The sequence below is a fragment of the Pteronotus mesoamericanus genome, unplaced genomic scaffold, assembly GCF_021234165.1.
Source record: "Pteronotus mesoamericanus isolate MK-2021 breed Mesoamerican mustached bat unplaced genomic scaffold, CSHL_Meso_final scaffold_54, whole genome shotgun sequence".
NCBI classification, from domain to species: domain Eukaryota; kingdom Metazoa; phylum Chordata; class Mammalia; order Chiroptera; family Mormoopidae; genus Pteronotus; species Pteronotus mesoamericanus.
The window spans coordinates 30,645,033-30,665,623 of NW_026555321.1; the positions used below are offsets into that span (position 1 = coordinate 30,645,033).

The window sequence follows — 20,591 nt, forward strand, 5'->3', positions numbered from 1 at the left end:
TTTAAAAAAAAACTATTTATTTATTTTTAGAGAGAGGGGAAGGGAGGGAGAAAGAGAGGAAGAGAAACATCAATGTGTAGTTGCCTCTCAAGCACTCCCCTACTGGGGACCTGGCCTGCAACCCAGGCATGTGCCCTGACCAGGAATCAAACCGGCAACCCCTTGTTCACAGGTTAGTGCTCAATCCACTGAGTGACACCAGCTAGGGCCATGTGTATACTTTTTTATGTATGTGTGTACACACACACTCAAATACATGAACAAAATTGACGTATAGTGGATACATCTTTAATATACTATTTTCATTGTTTTCAGTTAACCTATGTAGGACTATTAGGTGGTGTATAATATAGCATTTCCTCATTTCATATATTTTTGATGGAATTGCATAATATTCTGTCATTGATATACCTCAGTATCACTACATTTCCTTATTTTTGGACTTTTAGATTTTCAGGTTTTATTATTATACATAGAAGGATGCAAAACATCTTTTTGTAACTCTTTGACCGAATCTAATTATTTTCATAAAGCAGAGTTTTAGGAGTAGAGTCCAGTGTAAGGAAAAGGTTGTGAACATTTTCAGTATTGCAAATAGCTTAATATGAATGCCAGACTGCTTTGTAGAAAGGCATTATCTGTTTGCACTTCACTAGCAGTGAACACAAATTCCAATGGCATCTTGCCTCACCAGCATTAAATAAGATTGACACAGTCTTCTTGTTTTGTTAATTTGACAGATGGAAAATCACTTAATTAAAATTTTTTTACTTATTAATGAGGTTGAATAGTTTTTCAACAGTGTATTGGCCATTCATTTTTTTCTCATATTATTTGCTTATTTAAAAAATTTTAGACTCTTTTTTCTTTGTACTTTTAAATGTTCTTTATATACCAGAACATTTATCCTTCATCTAGCATAATATATGTTATAAATATATTGTGTTTTGTGGTTTGCCTCTCTATTTGGTTTGGGTGTTTTCAGATCAAAAACATGAAATTTGCATATTAACTCAAATTTTTCAGTGTTTGCCTCTGTGACTTCCTTTCTTTTTTAAAAAAATTTTTTAAAAAAGATTTTTATTTCTTTTTAGGGAGGGGAAGGAAGGGAGAAAGAGAGGGAGAGAAATATCAATGTGTGGTTGCATTTTGCGCGCCCCCTGCTGGGAACCTGGCTTGCAACCCAGGCATGTGCCCTACTCTGGGAATCAAACCCCGTGACGCTTTGGTTCACAAGCCAGTGCTCAATCCACTGAGCCACACCAGCCAGGGTGACTTCCTTTCTTTAAGGTTTTATTTTTTTCAGGCTTAGAAAAATATTTCCCTATTACAAATTAGTCTGAACATATTATGGTTTTCAAAATTTTTACAGTAAAAACTTCACTTTATGACAGTATCTATTTAGTGCCACTTATTCTGTATCCAAACATTCTTTAAGGCTTTATGTTTTAAATATCTAATAACTCAAATTTCTTCATTCTTAAAAAATATACATCTTTCAACCTGAGTTTTTATAGGTAAAATTTAGTACCATCCTTCTAATTTACCTAAAAGCAATCCTGTTCATACTTTAATTATGAATATATTAGCCTATGGATAAACTCGAAGCATTGACACTTTCTAGTATTAGGATTTTTAAAATGAATGAATGGATTGTAACCTGAAGAGTGATCAGAATCTAAATGAGTATTTTTCAAATGCAAGAACTTGTGGTCCCCTGAAAATGTTGATCATTCTGTTTGAGAAGCTTCAGGTTAGGTAATCCCATGTTTTGGGGAGTAGGGGAAGGGCTGGGGGAATGGAGAATCTGCCCCTGAGAATTTTTATTTAATAAGTATTTATTAATGGCCTACTATGTGCCAGATTTATGCCACACTGACCTTGCAAAGGTAAAGAAGGCATAGCCCTTGCTCTTAAAGCCTAGACTTGGGTAGGATAGAAGCGTGTATGTGGAACACAGAGCAGGATTGATGAGGTGGGAGAATGGGGGTCCCACAGGACAAGACAGGTGTATGCCAGGTCTTGAGGAAGAATGGGTGGTTTGCTGGGTAGACAGCTTGGAAAAGTCTTTCACAAAAGAGAGAACATGCACAAAGAAGTGAAATAATGTGGTTTTTTAAGAATAACTTTAAGTATTGTAGTTAAGTGTGCTTGAAGCATTGGGTGTAAGATGGGAGGAGCTAGGATGCACCAGGTGCAGGTTGCGGAGGGCGTGCACTGTACCATGGAGACAAGCCCTTGTAGCAGCTACTCGTCCTCCTGCACAGGGCTTCTCTGGCCGCCTGGGTGGATGACCAGGTTCTCTCTCCCTCACTTCATTGCAGATCGATACTTTGTAAAATGCAACAAAACTTACTAAGTAGAACTATGAAAGAATACAATCCTTAATTTTTTTAAGTTAATGTTTGGGAGACAAAATTACTCAGTCAGATTGCTCTAAGCGTTTTTGAAATGTTCACTCTGTTGTGGATAGTGACAACCAGTTCTTGAACGCCTTGGTGGACCACACTCAAGTAGCACCAACCTAGCATCCCATTTCAGTGGAAAAGACAACCAGGGGCTGGGAATTTTGCTGCAGATCATGCCAAGTCAAGGGATACCCATGGGACTGTGTCCACACAGATGATTTCTATTTAGAGGCTGAACCACATTAGAAGTGATACTGAATCATGAAAGGGAAGTTACTAAATATTTTACACATATCTTTACAATGGTATTATTTGAATCTGGTTAAATCACAGTATCTTAAAAAGAACACTTTCTCAAAATAAGTGTATAATAAGTATTTTAAGGCATGTAAATTTTTCCCTCCCAAATGAAAGCAATGGTTCTTAACCTTGGCTGCATATTATAATTACCTGGGACTCTTAATTTTTAAAAGATCTGTCACTGGGTCCACCCTCCTCAGATTAGTTTGTATGCAAGCTCAGCATCAGAATTTTTAACAGCTCTGCCCTGATTCTGATGTGAAACCAACTGTCACCCATAAAGGATATGCTAATGACGCCTAATGTTTTCTGATTGAGAATTTAGGTCAAAGAATGTAGCATAATGATTATACTTCAATGCTATTAGGTAAATTTGAATCTGACACTTAAAGATACTAAGACTGTTATGCAAGTGCAATAATCTTGGGTATAGTAGACGCTATAAGTTTTTTTTCTACTCTCCTGCCAAATACCATTAGATATTTTAATTGTAATTGATGGTATACGTATCTTTCAGTATAGCTTATTTACTATCTAGCATTAGTAAATATGTAATGTAGCATTAATAAATACCCTTATAAATTAAAGCTTGTGAAATCTTGATTTTTCTCTGTTGCCTGTTTTACCAGCTGCCATCCCAATGACTATTATTGTAGCAGGATGGCCACATTATTTAGGTGCCATATTAATCTCCAGATAAGATTTGATAAGAACAGCTTGCCATGAATGGACCTGTTACCTTAAATGCAACTACTGCTGAATTTTTTAACATATGACCCCTTGAGATTATATATTCAAATCTTATTTTAGAGCATTAAAATTTTAGGTCTTGGTCTACAAATACAAAACTGCTTGATATTTTCTAAATCTCCACATAGCATGCAATAATATCTACACGGAAATACTTTCTATGGTTATAGTAGTCTATTTATGGTACCCCAAATCTGCAAAGATAAAAACTATCCCTGTCCCCCATTGTGCTCGTGTGTTCTTCGTGTGCTGAAGACTCTAAACATTCAGTGATTCATTCAGTGAACAGCTGCTTTTGGGCACCTACTTGCTGTGCTAGATATTGGAGCCCCAATATCTAGACCCAAATTTAAAGCCCCAAGTCCAGTCCTTCCAATCAGGAACAACATGGTAGCATACTACTAGCCTGTAATATGCAGATGGAACAGCTTTCATTCCCCCCTTGCCAGTTTTTTAGAAAGTTATAAAACTACGAGAAGAAAACACTGTAAAAGTAGTTCTTCCAAATATTTTGGGGGCCATGGGCCAGTCATTTAATCCTTCTGAGCCCCAGTTTCCTCTACTGTGAAAAGGTGACACTGTCCCAGCCTTGTCCACATAGTTCTGAGGCTTATGAGAGAAATTTATGTAATAACACCAAAAATTTAAATATGCAGATGAAGTGTAAATCAACATTATAAAACAATTTTTAAAAGAAAATCTTACAAAATATATGTGGTATATGTGCGATAGCAGAACACATTGGGTTTCTGTAACCCCAAAGAGAAGTTACAGTAGAGTTAAATTCCATGGAAGTTTGCTTCCATGATGGATTTTTTACTTTTTACTCAGCTTCTGAAAAAGAAACTTCCTGGGTTTTCTTTTTCTTCCTACAGTTTTGCAGTGGCAGGGCTGCTTCCTGTCAAGAGCAGCTCCGCCGAGGCCCTCCGTACAGACTCTCCACCTCCTCTTTCTCTTTCTTTCAAACACTTAATACATTTAGAGGCTGATCTTGTGCAGAAAATATCCCTGACATTTGCAGAGCCCCGGGGATTCAGTGCGCATGCTCGCGCGCGCTCCCGCTGGGAAGAGGAAGTTCGTTTACATACGAGTCATACCACGCATAGCCAGCATGTCAGCGCAGTGAACTTGCAGCGGGCTGCGAGGAACGCCAGCGGGGCTTTGTCCTAGGAAATGTGCTTCGAGCTTTTCTTTCTCACTCCTTCTTTATTTCGAAGAAAGACTTGTAAAGACTTCTGAAACGATTTCTAAATGCTCCATTGAGGATACAAAACGTATACCGTCTACAACTAAACCCTTGAAGGGTTTTGTGTGAGTTCAATTTTTGCCTCTGTGTGTGTGTGTGTTTTTTTTTTAAACTTTTACATACTTTGTTTTGCTCTTTGGAGGCCGGGCCTCCGTCTTGGTGAAGTTTAAGAGAAGAGCCTGGAGCTACTAAGCAATAACTGATTTTTGAAACGTACTCTTTTTGGGGCGAAAGCGAAGAGCTGGTTTTCTGTGCTAGCCCAATAAATGCTATTTATGAAGATGGACCTGTTGAACTACCAGTACTTGGACAAGATGAACAACAATATCGGCATTCTGTGCTATGAAGGTAGAGGTTCTGTTCTAGAAATCGCTATCCATTGCTTTTATCAAGACCATTCCTCCTGCAGCGTTCTGAATGTCTCCTGTGCTTTGTGTTCTCTTTCTTGGGACTTTAGGGCACTTTGAAAGCTAGCTGTTACTCTGTACTGTTTTCACTTTTCAAAGTTTGTTATTTGTACCTTAGTCTTCAGGGGTATAGTGGTGAGGGCCGGGGGTGGAGAGGAGGTGAAACAAACTGTTAAAAGTTTGCTTTATGCTAATAACGCACTAACTCTTCAGATTTTTAAGTCTTTAAAAAGGTATTTTTTAAAATTTCTGTTTTCTTTTGGATATGAAGTTTTAGGACCCAGGTAAAAGTTAACATGTAGGGATTTTTTGTTGTTGTTTTACATTGATACTTATTTTAAACATACACCATCTACAGTATTTGTGTTGTATTACAGCAGTGCTTTGGGTTTTCATGTAGAGGGGAACAGAAAGTTACAGTGAGTTTTTGTTTTTGGGACCGATTGTCCCAAACAATGAAGAATTTTTCTATTCATTTTGGGGAACTGGAAGGGCACTCATGTCACAGAGCACAGACTGGCTCTTTGTCTGATTTCCCATTTCCTGTATAGCTCCAAGAGAGTTCTGACATTGAAGGATGTTCCCCTCCACACTCTGGTCCTTTGTGATTGCACAACACAGCAATGAGAAAGCTTAAAAAAAAAAAAAAGCTCTGATTTCTTATTGTTCATTACCACTTACTAAACCATGAGGTGTTTCCCTGTTGCGTTGTAGCATTTCAAGCTGTCTCTGTGGGTAGTAAGAAGAGAAAAAGTGATTTCTTAATCTGTTGGAACATTATCTACGTGCGATATGAAAAAGTGGTAATGGCCTGGATTTGAGTGGCCGGAGAGGCATCTCCGGGGGAACTCAGCTTGGCAGGGGGAATGTTTTTTGTTGTAACGACATACAAATTGAGGAGGCATCTCCTTTCTAATTCAGCAGGAGCAGTTTCCATGTTTTCTCTTATAATGAACTGGACACTTCTCTTGAAAAAGAAAACATTGAAGAAACTTGGGAGGGTGAGCCAATTCACTTGTACTTTACATGTAAAAATCTCAGTCCTGTTGCCTAATCAGTTGAAAACTTACCCTTTCCCCTCCAAGAGGAAAAAAATATTATCCATGGTTTTTTTTTTTTTTAACTCTGTGGGTAAGGATCTTATACTTTCTTTATTTTAAAAGAACCCACACCCCCACCCCCGCCAGCACTTGTCCCATGAATGAGAATTTTGGTGAATTGTTTTCTTTGAATCTGCAGCCATAAGTATCATCTTGCTTCTGAAGTCACCCATTTAAAAGGCAGATTTCTCCATAATAGTCTAAACAGCAAGTGACTGGGCTTGTTTCCTGTGAAATTAAGTTATTGCAGTTAAAAAAATTTCTTTTTAGTGAACAAGAAATTAAAAACTTTTAAGGCAATTTCTGTTTGTCTTTATCATCGAGTAATATGATATTTTCAAAACAAAATATAATGATCAGCTTAGGAAAGGAACATAAAGATTGCTAGGAAATTGATACCACGTTAATTTTTTATGTCTCCAGTTTGTGGTGGTGAGGAAAAGCTTATGGAAAGCTTCTCCAGGTTGATTTGTTGTTCTGCAGTATGTAAATACATGAGTAGTCTTCTAGCCTCCCTCCTTATTTGTCAGGAAGAAACTTTGATTTTGAAAGTAAGTAGATATGTGGGATGATATGCTATAGTCTGTTTGGTTTAAACATCTGCTGCTATTTTCCTTATTATGAAAGTTAACATTATTTTAACACCAAAATAAATACACAGGATATGAAGAAAAACACAGCAAAATTTGAGTGGTGTTTATAGTGGGTTGTTTATGTCCTCGTGGTTTTCTCATTGCAAACAGTGCACACATCTGCTCTGAACTCAGAAGGGTGTTTTTAAGATGGGCATGAATCTTAGATGGAGATTTTTTTAAAGAAAAGTTGAAACAGTTATTGTTCCTTTAAATTCAACACTTTAAGACTATTTGTATTAAACATATCAGCTCACCAGCATTTCAGGGAAGTTATTTGGAAAATGGAATGTACAGTTGGTAGGCAGCATTTGATTTCACTTAGGGCACAGGCAGGTTTCACGTCTCTTAAGAATAAGGGACAGCGCTGGCCAGGTGGCTCAGTTGGTTGGAGTGTCATTCCATAAACCAAAAAGTTGTAGGTTCGATCCCCAGTTAGGGGACATATCTACGCTGTGGGTTCTATCCCTGGTTGGGCACGTACGGGAGGCAGCTGATCGATGTTTCTATCTCACATCTATGTTTTTCTTTTTCTCCTCTTTCTAAAATCAATAAAACATATCCTAAGGTGAGGATTTAAAAAAAATAAAGGACAAATTTTCTGAATTTTTAGTTTTAAAAATTAAGATGTTGATGGTTATTCTTATTCTCTAGGTTAGTTATACCGTATTCCTTAGTTGTATTACACACAGCTCTACTCCACAAAATAAACCATGTGTCTGCACCATCTTTCTTCAACCTCTCTAGCAACTTATACACAAATGGGCCTTTTTAAGCCAATTATCTTGTAACGTACAGTGTCTTCCTAAAATCCCACAGTGCAAGTGGACTCTGCATGGCGACTGCTCTCTGTCACCTGACTTTCACCATAGTCCTCCAGAAGCATAACTGAAAAGAGAATGAAAAAATTAAGCACAAATAGTAGGTTTGGGGTGGGGGCCCTTTGGGGTAGGAGGAGAAGATTGGCAAAGGGCAGGAAGAATATAAATCTGCTTAATTTCTGGCAGCTGATTACCTTCATTGGTGATGAGCAAATTAGTAGAACTCTCTGCTTGTGTTAATGTGTCTGTTGGAAAACCTCATGTTTTATTGCTACAATTCTCATCAGTTAACTAGTTCATTATTCATCACATCACTGATCATTCAAATTATACCCACTTGAATCCCAGTTTTGCCTCCATCTCCATGAAAGCTTCTAGTCCAACCCCAGCCTTCCTTTTCTCCCCGCTGAACTCTCCTCAGAATACTTCACTAGGAGATTGAATGCCTCCTGAGGGCACGGCATTGTCTTGGTCCTGCTGGATCTCTCAGTCCTGGCATGGTGCCTGATAAGGCTCTCAGCAAGTGACTGACTCAAAAAAAAAAAAAAAATCAATGAAATATTTCTAGTAGCAGCTATAGTTGCTACTGTATAATTCAGCTTTGGTTATATACTATCTTTCATTCTCTAATTATCTAATTATTTGCAGAACCTTGGTATCACCTAATATACTTGCTTTGTTTTTGCAAGGAAACTGAGGCCCAGGGAGGTAAATTGTCTGTTCAAGTGCATTAAGAAAGTTTGTAATAGAATTGAATTGTGGTGAGAACCCAGTCAGTGGTTTTGACTCTTCCATGATTCTTCTATAGCATACTGCCTTTCTAGAATTATTTAATGCCTTGTCTTGTTAATTAGTAGCTCCTTGATGTTAGAGACCCCATTCTGTCCGCAGGGCCTTCACAGGGGACATTTTGGATTATAGTACACTGTCGAGCCTGTCCTGAACCCTTCATTATTCTGAAGCCAGTTAGTTGCTGGTCTAGTTTCCAGACTGTTGTGATGTTCAGGAAAGACCGTAATGAGAACTCTAGGTGACCAGTCTCATTGGCATTTGCTCTCCTTGCTGCACTGGCACTTATGTATGGTTTAATTTTTTTCTGATTTTGCAGAGGAGAAGGCCCTGTGTAATGCCAGTTCACAAAGAATACTTCTCTAAGGGAGCAGGGAGCTGGTTAGACCATGGAGTTTCCTCAAGATGGCTGACAGTTATATTTGCATAATTACTTGGTGCTGAAAACTTAGGTCCTAATAAATGTGCTCATGGTTGGCTATGGCTTTAAGCTGCTGTTAGTGATACTTTAATTATGGGTTAAGAACCATTAGTGTGTAATTTGGTAGAAGAATTCTCCCTTTTTAATTTACTAGTGTGATTTATATTGGGAGAAAGTAAAAATAAATCACATATTATGATCATCTGAAAGCTTAAGAAAAGAGTATTCTAAGTTCTTCACACTTTAGAGCTGCTCATTTGTTTCAGAACATAATTATCACTTATTTCATCACAGGCTACATTTAAATTAATTTTCTGGAGTTGAAAGGAAAATGCACACAACAAGAGTTGAGTTGAGTGAGATTCTGCTAGGGGCGTAAGCAAGGCTGGGTGACGGTTTTGTTTTCTGCCAGTGTAACCACTAGCAGTTTAATGGAGTCCTGGTTTCATTGTTCTTTGTCTCATGAGCTCAGAGGCATCAGGAAACTTAGGAGCATTGGGTGCTATGAAGGTGAAAAGGCCACAGAGCAGAGCCATTTTGTACCAGCCTCTGGTCCCCAGCCCTGCATATCAAGTGACCAGCTCTTGATCCAGGGGTGTATTCCAAGGTAGAACATCTGCAACTATTTTGCTGTGGAAATTTATTTTATTTTAGCTTTTTGTTTGTAGGAGAGAGGGAGGGAAGAAGAAGGGAGAGAAGGAGGGGGGCAGAGAGGGAGAGATACTGGGGAGGAGCCTGATTAATAAAACAGGCCCAGGTGAGCCCAAGAGATCTCCTGAGAGCGATCTGGCCAGTTAGTGTTTCTTCTAATTACAGTTTGTGAAGGGAAGGTGTGATTATACCCTCCTTCCTTCCAGCTCCCCACCCTTTTTTCTCTGTCTTCTTCTGGAAGGATTATTTTACTTGGCTCTTTATCCTTTGGACCCTGCACATGGCTTTGTTTGGGAAGGCAGATTTCTCTTCCTTCCTTCCTCCTTCCCTTCCCTATTGTCTGCATGGCCTTCTTCTCCTAGGGAGCTTACATTTGTTGCTGTGAAGATTTTTTTTTTTTTAAACATGCCATAAGATGAAAAGAAATTCCCTCTGGGATTGTGAGGATGTTGCAGAAAACTGGGTTTTGTCATGAAGAAATTAGATCCAGATTTAGCACTTCTGCATGTACACAAATATATAAAACCAGTCTTACCAGGGATTGTTTTCTGGCTCTGTCTGTTTTATCTCTATGTATGTTAACATTTATTCAGTGACTGTTTATATTTAGTGGTATCTATGCATTAGTGCATATTAAGTTCATTGGAACTATTTTTTAGTCTTGCTCAGCAACATCAGTTTTCCTACAAAATAATCTCCTTCTTTTATTTTTTAATAAACTAATGTATCAGCCCCCCCGCTGCTCCGAAACACTTCAGCAATGGACACTTAATTTTAAAAGCAGAGTCTGGAAATGATTTTACTTTCTCCATTTGTTTGCTCTCTCTCTTGCTCTCTCTCTCTCTCTCTCTCTCTCTCCCCCTCCCTCCCTCCCCCCACCCCCTGTCTCCCTTATCTCTTTCACTCTCTGCCTTCCTGAATATTGCACGTTCTGCTAAGTTCTGAGGAATTGTTTCCATCACTTTGCTTTATCTTGCCTCTTCTGCATTAAAAAATAATTCTGTAGATTGTTTTAATTTCAAAGTATTGTATACAGGGTATGTTTTAATCCTAATTGTGTGAATCCCTACTCATTGAAAAAATGTTTATTTATCCTAAATAAAATAGGAAGTCCAGTCTTAAAGTTTTCCTTCGTTTGTTGCTATTTATATGACCTTTCTGAACTCTTAAGATTTCACCCATTTGTTTGCAAAGAAATCTGGAAACAAAACGAACTGAAATATAGTTAGTAAGAGTTCAGAGGAAACTCACTACTGTCCTTTTGTCACCCAGTCTGTCTTCTCCGTGGCGTTTGTGGAATGCCTGCACTCTGCTGCGGGATGCGTTAGGTCTTGGGGCTGGTCTGTGTCGTCTGTCACTGCCTGACTCTCTCTCTCTCTCTCTCTCTCTCTCTCTCAGCAGTTTCTATTATGAAATACTATACTATATATACATAAATGTGCACAAAACACAGTTTATAGTTAAAAAATAAACCTTGTAATCATCACCAGGTCAAGAAATAGTAAATTGCCTCTTTCAAGTATTCTCTCCCAATCACAATTTCTCCCAACCCCAAGAGGTCATCACAGTTATACTTTGCTTTTTAAAATACATTTACTACTTATGTGTGCAATTCTAAACAAATTAGCTTAGTTGTGTCTTTTTTCTTTCCCATCACCATTTATCCCCCCATACCTTCTTCTCAGTCCACCCACCCCCTCTTCACAGCAATCACCCCACTGTTTTCTGTGTTCATGAGTTATTTCCTTTCTTCCTTTTTTATTCAATTCCTTCCACCCCCAACCCCCCCCAAACCTGTGCTGTCAGTTTGCTCTCTATCTATGAGTCTGTCTCTATCTTGCTTTGTAGTTTAATTTGTTCATTAGATTTCATATGTGAGTGAGTTCCTACAGTAATTGTCTTTCTCTGACTGGCTTATTTCACTTAGCATAATATTCTCCAGGTCCACCCGTGCTGCCGCAAAGGGTAAAATTTTCTTCCTTTCTGTGTCTGAGTAGTATTCCATTGTGTAAATGTACCACAGCTGTTTTATCCACTCAGCCTTATATAATTGGAATTATCCTGTAAATTTTCTGCTGTCTCTTTGTTTATAAGGTCTTTTAAAGCAGTGGACACATCCTAAGAGGCTGTCTTTTCCATGTGATGCCAGCTTATCTTACAGTCTGGGAGTCTTAGCTATGGAATACATGGTGGATGCCCCAGCCCTCCTTCTTAGCTGCTGCTGCATTGTTTATTAAATAGCACTGGTGACACTTTGGTCTGAACTTTCTTTCCCCATCAGTATTTTTGTTCATGGTTTTCACCACCTGTTAGAGCCCTCCATCATCCATGCTGTAATGGAAAATTATGTGTTAGAAAAATTCTGCACTGTTTTGGAAAGTGTAAAGTGGGGGGACATTTATGGATATATGTAGCTTATTAATTAGGGTCTAAACAGCGACTTTAGTTCTGCATTAATAAGCAATTTGCTTAAAGGCTGAGACTTGTTACAAATCAGCTTTGTTGCAGTGCCAGGTTTCTTTGGATGTTAATCCAGGGACTTTTAGATACAGAGAAAATGCTTAAATTGTTCCAGTATTGAAACAATACTCTGCATTGTATAGAGATGGCTGTTAGAGAGCAGCAAAGATCTGAAATAATAGTCTGCCTTATATACCACCTAAAATTCTGAATGAAAATGAATCATCCATATGTATTGCTCTTACTTTTTATTTTATATCTGTTTTGCATGAAAATAGTTGCCTGCTAATTCTTCTTGGCTAATGATTTGATTTTAATAGAGTGAATTCCAGAATTTAATGGTTTGATGCAGATGCTGTCTGCCAAGCAATTTAGCAAAGTTGTTTACACTACCCCAAATCCAGCTGGACAGAGTGTATGCCTCTTCCCGATAACAGTTGAGGGAGTGATGAGTGCAAATTTCTGGATGTTTTCCCCCCTTTGAAAACAAACACATCTTCCATTATGTGGCAGCACCATTAAAGTGACAAGGGATTAATTTTAAATTTTATTTTATTGTCAGCAGCTTTTTCCTGTACCCATTTTCTCCCATTCTTACTATGTGTGTCCTTTTAAACTAGTGTTTTTCTGATGAGTAACTGATAAACTATTGGCTGACCCCGCAGAGAACCCTGGTTTTATTTCCCTGCTGAAAAGCTGCGACCTCTCTGCCAATGCTTAAAATCACCCGTGAGAGTGATTTGGTAGCTTTTAAAAGGAATATGTAATAGCAGCTGTATCAGGTTTTAAGTTCTATTGAGTAAAGGGTAGAAGGGATGGAAAATAGTAGTCATTCCTGGTATACAACCTATGTAGAGTTTTCTAGCACCACTCTGCTGGATTCGCAATTGGGAACAATTACCACTGGTTTCTAGAGACAATGATGGGAGCCCTTTTTCTGTTCGAGCTTTTATACCATGAAGAGGTGGCTGATATTGGTAGGGGAAGAGGTAGAATGAAATGAGTTCCAGAACTAACAGTAGACATTAAACATTGCTCTTGCTGTCCAGTAATAAATACAACACAAGAAAACACTATGTAGAACGAAAACACACACACACACACACACACACACACACACACACACACACACAGCACTTGTCCAACAAAGACAGAGTGCCTTCTTACAGAGCTGGAAGATTTCTTAAACATCATTTAAGGAGCAAATGGAGGAACCACCACATACATCATCTTGGCTTTCCCACCTGCAACTGTATCCTTCTTTCCTTTCCCTTAGGCTCAGTTAAAGGTTAATTCTTCTGTTGCTTCTCACAAGTCCCAACCCTTCTAGCCTTAGGGAGTTATCAGTGTTCTGTTTATTTTCTAGTTTCCTCCTCTTCCTCCCCTGAGTCTTTCTCTTCATCATGCGCTCATGCACAATCTCTCCCTACTTTGAAACAAAAGGAAACCCCTACCTAAAATTGTGTTCACTTTCAGCTATTAGACACTCTTCCTTGTCATCCACATTATCAGAAGATCAATGTATTTCTACTTCCCTTCTGCTTATTCTTTTCTTGATCCACTGTTACCTGATTTCTGCTCCTACAACTGCACTGAAATTGTTCGGGACAGGGTTATTAAATGATATCCTTGTACAAGTGCAGTGGACACTTCTTAGTCCTCATCGTAGTTTATCTCTGTGCCATTTGGTGCTGACTCCTTCCAAATTCCTAAAATTCTTACATCTCTTGGCTCAAATACTTAACAAATACCCATCCATGGGGAGACAAGGTACTGGTGAGCAACACTGACAGGACCTTGGTGGAGCTCCTGGTGGTAGGTATGAAGGCATAAAAAGAGTGAGGCAGGCTGATTGACATTAAAGACAAGCAGTGGTTGCAGCTTGAGAATAGATTGTAAGGGGATGAGGAGAAGATGTAGAAATAGAAGAGGATGTGAGCCTGTTGCCATGGTTTACGCAAGACATGGTAGCTACCTAAGTTACGGTGGTGGTTGTGTAGTAGGATAGAAATGAACAGATCTATATGATATTTGGAGAGAAGACTGACAGGACATGGTGCTGTATTGAAGCGAGGCATGATGGAGAAGACTTAGAAAGCATTGAAGGTGACTGCCATGTTTCCAGCTTATCCAGATGGATGGGTGGTGCCCCCATTGGCAGAGATGGGAAACACAGGAAGAAGATTGGATTCTAGGGTGAGATCATGAGTTTAGTTTTGGATATGTTGAGTTTGAAGGATCTTTGAGGTTTCGGAGAAGGGATGAATTTTGGAAAGTTGGGGTATATGTGTGTAGATATCAGAGGAGAGGCTGCTGCTGGAGAGAATAGTTTGAAAGAGAGGGGAAAAAAATGAAGCTTTGGGCAAGAATGATCACCAAGGAACAAACAGTGCTATGGAATGAAGTTGAAGAGGTCAGAGGAACTCTTAGGTTGTCATTAATTTTCTTCTTTGTTACTATAGTAACCCCATAAATGACCCCTGCCTCTAACCTTGTTCTCTTTTAGACATTTATCCATAATATTACCAAAGTACTGTTTCCTATTTACTCTCGAACCATGCCCTCACCCCCATCCTTATCTTCCACCATTCCTTCACCTACAGCCTCTGGTCCAGATACATCAAACTACTTCCTTTGAGTGAGCCATTGCATTTCTCTGAAATCCCGCAGCTCTTTTGATTTCTGTTCTTCCCTGAAAGGCAGAGACTTCTTTGGAAAAGTGATGACCTTCCTTCCCCAATCCTCTTGGCATGATTAGGTGTTGTTTTTGTAGTATCATGGCATGCCATGCATGCTCTGTCAGAAAATTTGTCTCCCTGTGTTATATACTCATCTGTGTGCCTAGCTCTGGGAGGGCTAGGATTTTGTCTGTCTCCTCTATATTCTTAGTGCCAAACTCCATGGTATCTGCTAATGTATGAATCTACTCCAGTGTCTTTTCATTAAAGATAAAGAAACATTGAAGTTATGTCATTAACCCAGGGATACTCAGTTGGTAACACAAGTGAGTTTAACTCTTAGAATGTTGCTCTTAGAGAAGGGAAAGATAGCTGGGAAAGAAGTGATATAAACAAGAGGGGAAGAAAGAAAAGAAAACCCTTTAAAAGTCTCTGTTTCTTTAGAGAGACCTTTGAAGTGGGATGGTTGGTTGGAAATAACTGCCCCTACTCATCTTGTTTTGTAGTTACTTTACTTTGGATGGTCTATTAAATGAACTCTTCATTTATGGGAAGATATTTAATACCTACTATAGACCAGGCACTGTTTTATGGGCTGGGGATATAACTGTTAACAAAACAGATAGCAAGATCCCTGACTTTTTGGAGCGTATATTCTAGCAGGGAAGATAAAGAAGACAATAACAGATTATGAAAACTGTTACTATTACAGATAAATGTCTGTTAACTGATTTACTGTTCAGAATAGTTGAATCCATACGTAAGAGTAACTGATTTTATTTTCAAACTTCAGAATATAGATTTGAGTGGATGATTTATTTCTCTCATGGACCCGTGAAAAATTTAAAAGTACTAGGTCTGTCCAGAAGATATCCAGCATGTAATATGAAAAATAGAGACATTTATTGAAGAAGATACAAGATAAAAGAAATATTGTACATAGGATAATGACATCTCAGCGCCCTTCAAAGTAGGCTCCTTGGGACCTCACACAGTTCTCCCTGTTGCCATCAGCTGCTCTGTCGTATTTTCCCGAATGTGATCAATGGTCTGAAATCTCTTCCCTGTCAAAGGTGATTTTAGTTTTGGGAAAAAGAAGCCAGGAGTCACAGGGCACCAAATCTGGGATGTAGGGGGGCTGAGTCACCTGGGTGATTTGATGTTTTGCCAAAAAAAACACAAAATGCTTCATGAGATCTGATGAAGTTGAGGCCTTCTGAATCATCTAGATAGTTTCCATGGAGGAATGTTCAAGCTTAACACAAAATTGGATGCATATTTGTTGCTCTACTTGCTTAGTCATTTCAAATACAATGGCTACACAATACACATGCTCACTCAGTGGTGTCTGCTGCCCCCACTGACTAGTACAATGAAGTCGTCATTGTTCACACATGCTCACTCCAGTCCACTCTCCTTGGCTGCCAGGTTATGTCATCATAGCACAGGTTGTACTCATTATGTTAACAGTGGCTGGACTTTTTCTTGATAGGCCTTGTGTATTAGGGATACTTTTATCTTTTGGGTTGGCCAAAAAGTCTATTTAGTTTTTTCCAGAAAATAAACACATTTTTCATTTTCACCAATAACTTTGATTGATTTGGATATTTTGAGTATGCCGACTGTCTTCTGCCATTAGCTTTTAGTGGCTAGAGGCCAGGGGTGCTGCTAAACATCTTCCAATGCATAAGACAGCCCCACAGCAAAATGTCAATATTACCAAGAAACTTTGCAAACAGCTTTTGACACATTCTACCTGTTACAGCACCTTCTTCATACATTGTATACATCCTTTTTTGCATTTCAGTTGTGTTTTTACATTTCTTGAAATAATAAAGCATAATATGCTGAAATGTTGCGTATTTTTTCCATATTCAATATTAAAATGGCTACACAAAAACTCACCAATTTTGATGTTTTTTTTTTTTACATGCATTCTTATGTGACAGCTGTCACAATATAATCTAACAAAGTTGTTTCTAATGAAGTTAAATATAAGCAGTACTAGAGCCATCGTATGGAAAAGACTGAACTTTTTAGGGCCAACCCAAAAAATGTGTGGAATCTGTCCTGACTGGCATGACTCAGTTGAGCATCTTTCTGCAAAGCAAGAAGGTTACTGGTTCGACTCCCAGTCAGGACAGGTGCCTGAACTGTGAGCTCGGTCCCTGACTGGGACATGTGCAAGAGGCAACCGATTGATGTTTCTCTTACACATAGATGTTTCTCTCCCTCTCTTACTCCCTCCCTCCTTCCCTCTCTCTCTAAAAATAAATAAATAAAACATTTAAAAAATAAATAAGTGGAATTTTGTACTTGGTTTATTAACTATGGTCAGAGAGTCCAAATGCCTTACTCCATTATACCTTTCTGTTATATTGGGAACTAGCATTTGTTATGGTATTATGAACTTAAAAAAAGATAAGGTCAAATGGTCATTCATTTGGGTTCTAATAGGAATAAAATATATTTAGAATTAAAAAACTCTGATATTTTAAAAAGACTCAAGAAATCAATAGATATATTTGTTGTATGTTGTTCTTAAACTACTCTGGTCAGACCTTAAAACGATATTGCCCCAAATAGGACAGATCCTACAGCACCCCAAGGACATTTTTTATTGTCAGCTCTTATTTTGTGATAATAGCTTATTTGGTGAGGGCGACAAAATAAAAACCCTGGGCTAAATGTGGAAGCATTCACTGGGGTGTTCCACATGTTGAGTTTTCTTTTTTCTTCCTTTATTTTTATTGAGACATTAATTATTGTGAAATCTTAAGGGCATGGCTTCAAGAAATTTTTCTTACGTCCATACCTTTTGTAACCACCCCCCAGATCAAGATAGAGAACATTTCTGTCCCCGAAAAAGTTCCTTCATGTTCCTTGGTAGTCAATACACTTCCTCCCCAAGATAACCAGTTTTTTTTTTTTTTAACCCTTACCTGAGGACTTTTTATTTTTTTCCATTGCTTTTTGGTGGGAGGAGAGAAACATTGATGTGAGAGAGAAAGATCGAATGGTTGCCTTCTTGTAAGCGCCCTCACCTGGGATCAGACCCGGAACCTGGCTATGTGCCTTGACCAAGAATCAAACTTGTGTCCTTTTGGTCCATGGGATGACGCTCCAAGCAACTGAACCACATTGGCTAGGGTGATAACCACTGTTTTGAGTTATGCAGTCATAGATTAGTTTTGCTTTCTTTTGAGCTTCATGTAATTTGATTCCAACTTTTTGTGCTCAACGTGTTTTTGAGATTCACCTATGTTTTTGCAGGAATCAGTAGTTTCATATTGCTGTGCTATAGTCTATTGTGTAAGTATGTCACAGTTTGCTTATCTGTTATGTAAAATTCCTCTGGGCTCAGAGACTATAGGAAAAGACTGACAACTCCATCTTTATATCAAGTTTATTATGGGAACTTATGTACAGTGCTCGTCTTGGGCCATGGCAGGGAGACAGTATGGGTGTCCTCTACACCACAGCAGCGTTGCCGGTGCTGAGGGCTTGTAGAGGACAGGGCAGGATGGATAGGGGTACTGGGGCGTTACATGCCCCAGATAAGAGGAATGCTTGCTTGCTTGCCCTGGGAGGGCCAGAGCCCATTTCCAGAACCAGCACAAACCAGCACTCCATGGGGTGCATACGGTGGGGTCCATCAGACAGTCTCTGAGGGGATTTTGGGAAGCAGTCCCTGTTTTGGCCAGGATCTAGTTGTGGGTCTGGCAGTAGTCAGACAGTGGTCATGTCATGAAACAGTCTCTTGTCCATATCATTCTAAGGTTGATGGAAATTTGCGTTTTCAGTTTTTAACTATTATGAATAAAGTTGCTCTAAACTTTTTTTTTATTGTGGTAAAATACACATAACATAAATCTTACTATTTTAACCATTTTTAGGTATACAGTTCACTGGTATTAAGTATGTTCACTTTGTGGTGTGACCTGAACATTTTTATAGAAGCTTTTCTGTGGACATATTTCTCTTTGTTTCTCTTTGTTTCTCTCAGATAAATATACATGGAATTGCTGGGACACTGGGTATGTTTAACTTTTTTAGAGACTGCCTGTTTTCTAAAGTGGTGGTACTATCTCACTCTCCCACCAGAAGTGTGTAAGCATTCCAGGAACTCTTGCATCCTAACCAGTACCTGATACGCCAGTCTTAAATTTTAGCTTTACTGGGCGTTTAGGGACAATCTTAAGGTATTTTTCATTGTTAACTTATAATTCATTACTTATTGGAATACACTGCTGATTGGGACTATGTGAAAAAAGATATTCTGTTCCTTTGATGAGGTTATCATCTAAGTTAGAGTTCGGAATATCTATGTTTCTTCTCTCATTTCAGGGCAGAGGTAGTGATTTTGGTATTGTCAAAGGAAGGGGTTGTTTTTCCAGAAGGGTAAATCCATGCCATGGAAACCAGCAGGCAGCCAGATTGGGGGATGTGAACAAACAGCAACGTGGCACAGAGGACTCTTTTGGAAACACTTTCCTTTAGCATGGTGTTGCTTTGCTTTATTTCTTATTTGGTAATGATTCATCCAACCACTGGCTTGTTAAAATAGAGCTCAGGGACTAAGCTCTTAGCCCCAGTTTCATTTTTTTTCTGGTCTGTCTACCATTCTCTCTTTATATTCTTTCGATTTCCCTCCCATTTGCAGTGCCCTTCGTGCTCCTTTCCAGTGACATGAATTTTATATACCCTTCAGGGTGTAGCTCGATCTCCCTTTATAAAAGTTAACTTGCAACTTTTTATATGCAGGAATTGTACTGCAACCTTTAAATCCTCAAGATGCCTTGTCCTCTTTCAATGCCTTATGATATTTATATCCGCTTTTGAATTTCTGTGAAGTTTGTATATAGGTATCATTTCGCAGTTGTATCTTTTTGTTTTTAATCTTTAATGTAAATAAAGTAACATTAAAAACAAAAATGTTACAACTTACACATCTTCTAAGTACAGTAAGTAAGGTGTTCAAGTTTGTCTTTAAAATCATTACCTTGGAAAATTACACGTTAAACTTGATGCTGTGATGATCTTATTCTCAGAACATTGTTGGTTTTTTTGGAAAGTTGCTTTCAAAGTCTGAGATACTTTTTTTTTTTTTTAAAGGTGACCAGTAATTACACACACACACACACACACGTGACATTTACAGAGCACCTATTTTTGCCAGGCACAGTTCCATGTAAGTATGTCTATGAAATGATGAGCTAGTTTTTTCCTATGTCATTCTAAAGCCAGTTCTACAAGTGGAGTTGGAAAATATCTTTTAATCGGTGACAATTTTTTTTTCTTCTTTTGGGAATAAGTAAGTTCAAGTCATTCTAGAATGACTACTTGGAAAATGACAATGCTTATTTGCATGCTTACTGAAAAATTAATTTTAATTTCACTGTTACATTTATACATATATATGTATAAATACTGTATGTATACATCTACAAAGATATATATTATTTCATATTATGCATATCTATGAAATTGCCACATCTAAAGTGTGCTTCATGCCCTGACCGGTGTAGGTAGCCTAGTTCGTTTGGCACTGGACCACAAAGTGAAAGGTCACTGGTTCAGTTCCCAGTCAGTGCACATGCCTGGGTTGCGGGCCTGGTCCCCAGTCAGGGCCTGTGTGAGAGGCAACTGATCAGTATTTCTCTCATACATTGTTGCTTCCCTCCCTCTCTCTCTGCTTCCCTTCCCCTCTTTCTAAAAATAAATAAATAAAATCTTAAACACAACAACAAAAATGTATGTTTTGTGACAGCAGGGAGTCTACCGTCTTTTAAATGGTCTCCCTCTGCCAGTGGCATATGTCATTGCTTATGACCATGATAGGCACTAAATAAATGTGTTATTTGAGATCACAGAGCCCTTATTTTAGAAGACTGAGATAATTGGTTGTTATACTAAGTAAACTGACAG

General features: G+C 38.5%; 1 protein-coding gene across 4 annotated transcripts in view; it reads left to right on the forward strand.

Moving 5' to 3' along the window:
* VGLL4 (vestigial like family member 4) overlaps nucleotides 1–20,591 on the forward strand; it is a 154,777-nt gene that overhangs the window by 68,738 nt on the left and 65,448 nt on the right. The window contains exon 1 of one of the 4 annotated variants that reach the window (XM_054595078.1): nucleotides 4,562–5,052. The exons of 2 other annotated variants lie outside the window; for them this stretch is intronic. In XM_054595078.1, coding sequence (XP_054451053.1) covers nucleotides 4,971–5,052 — 82 coding nt within the window. In that variant the 5' untranslated portion in view covers nucleotides 4,562–4,970. Of the gene's footprint in view, nucleotides 1–4,561; nucleotides 5,053–20,591 lie in introns of those variants that run through there. One more of the 4 variants, XM_054595080.1, reaches the window with a different exon arrangement.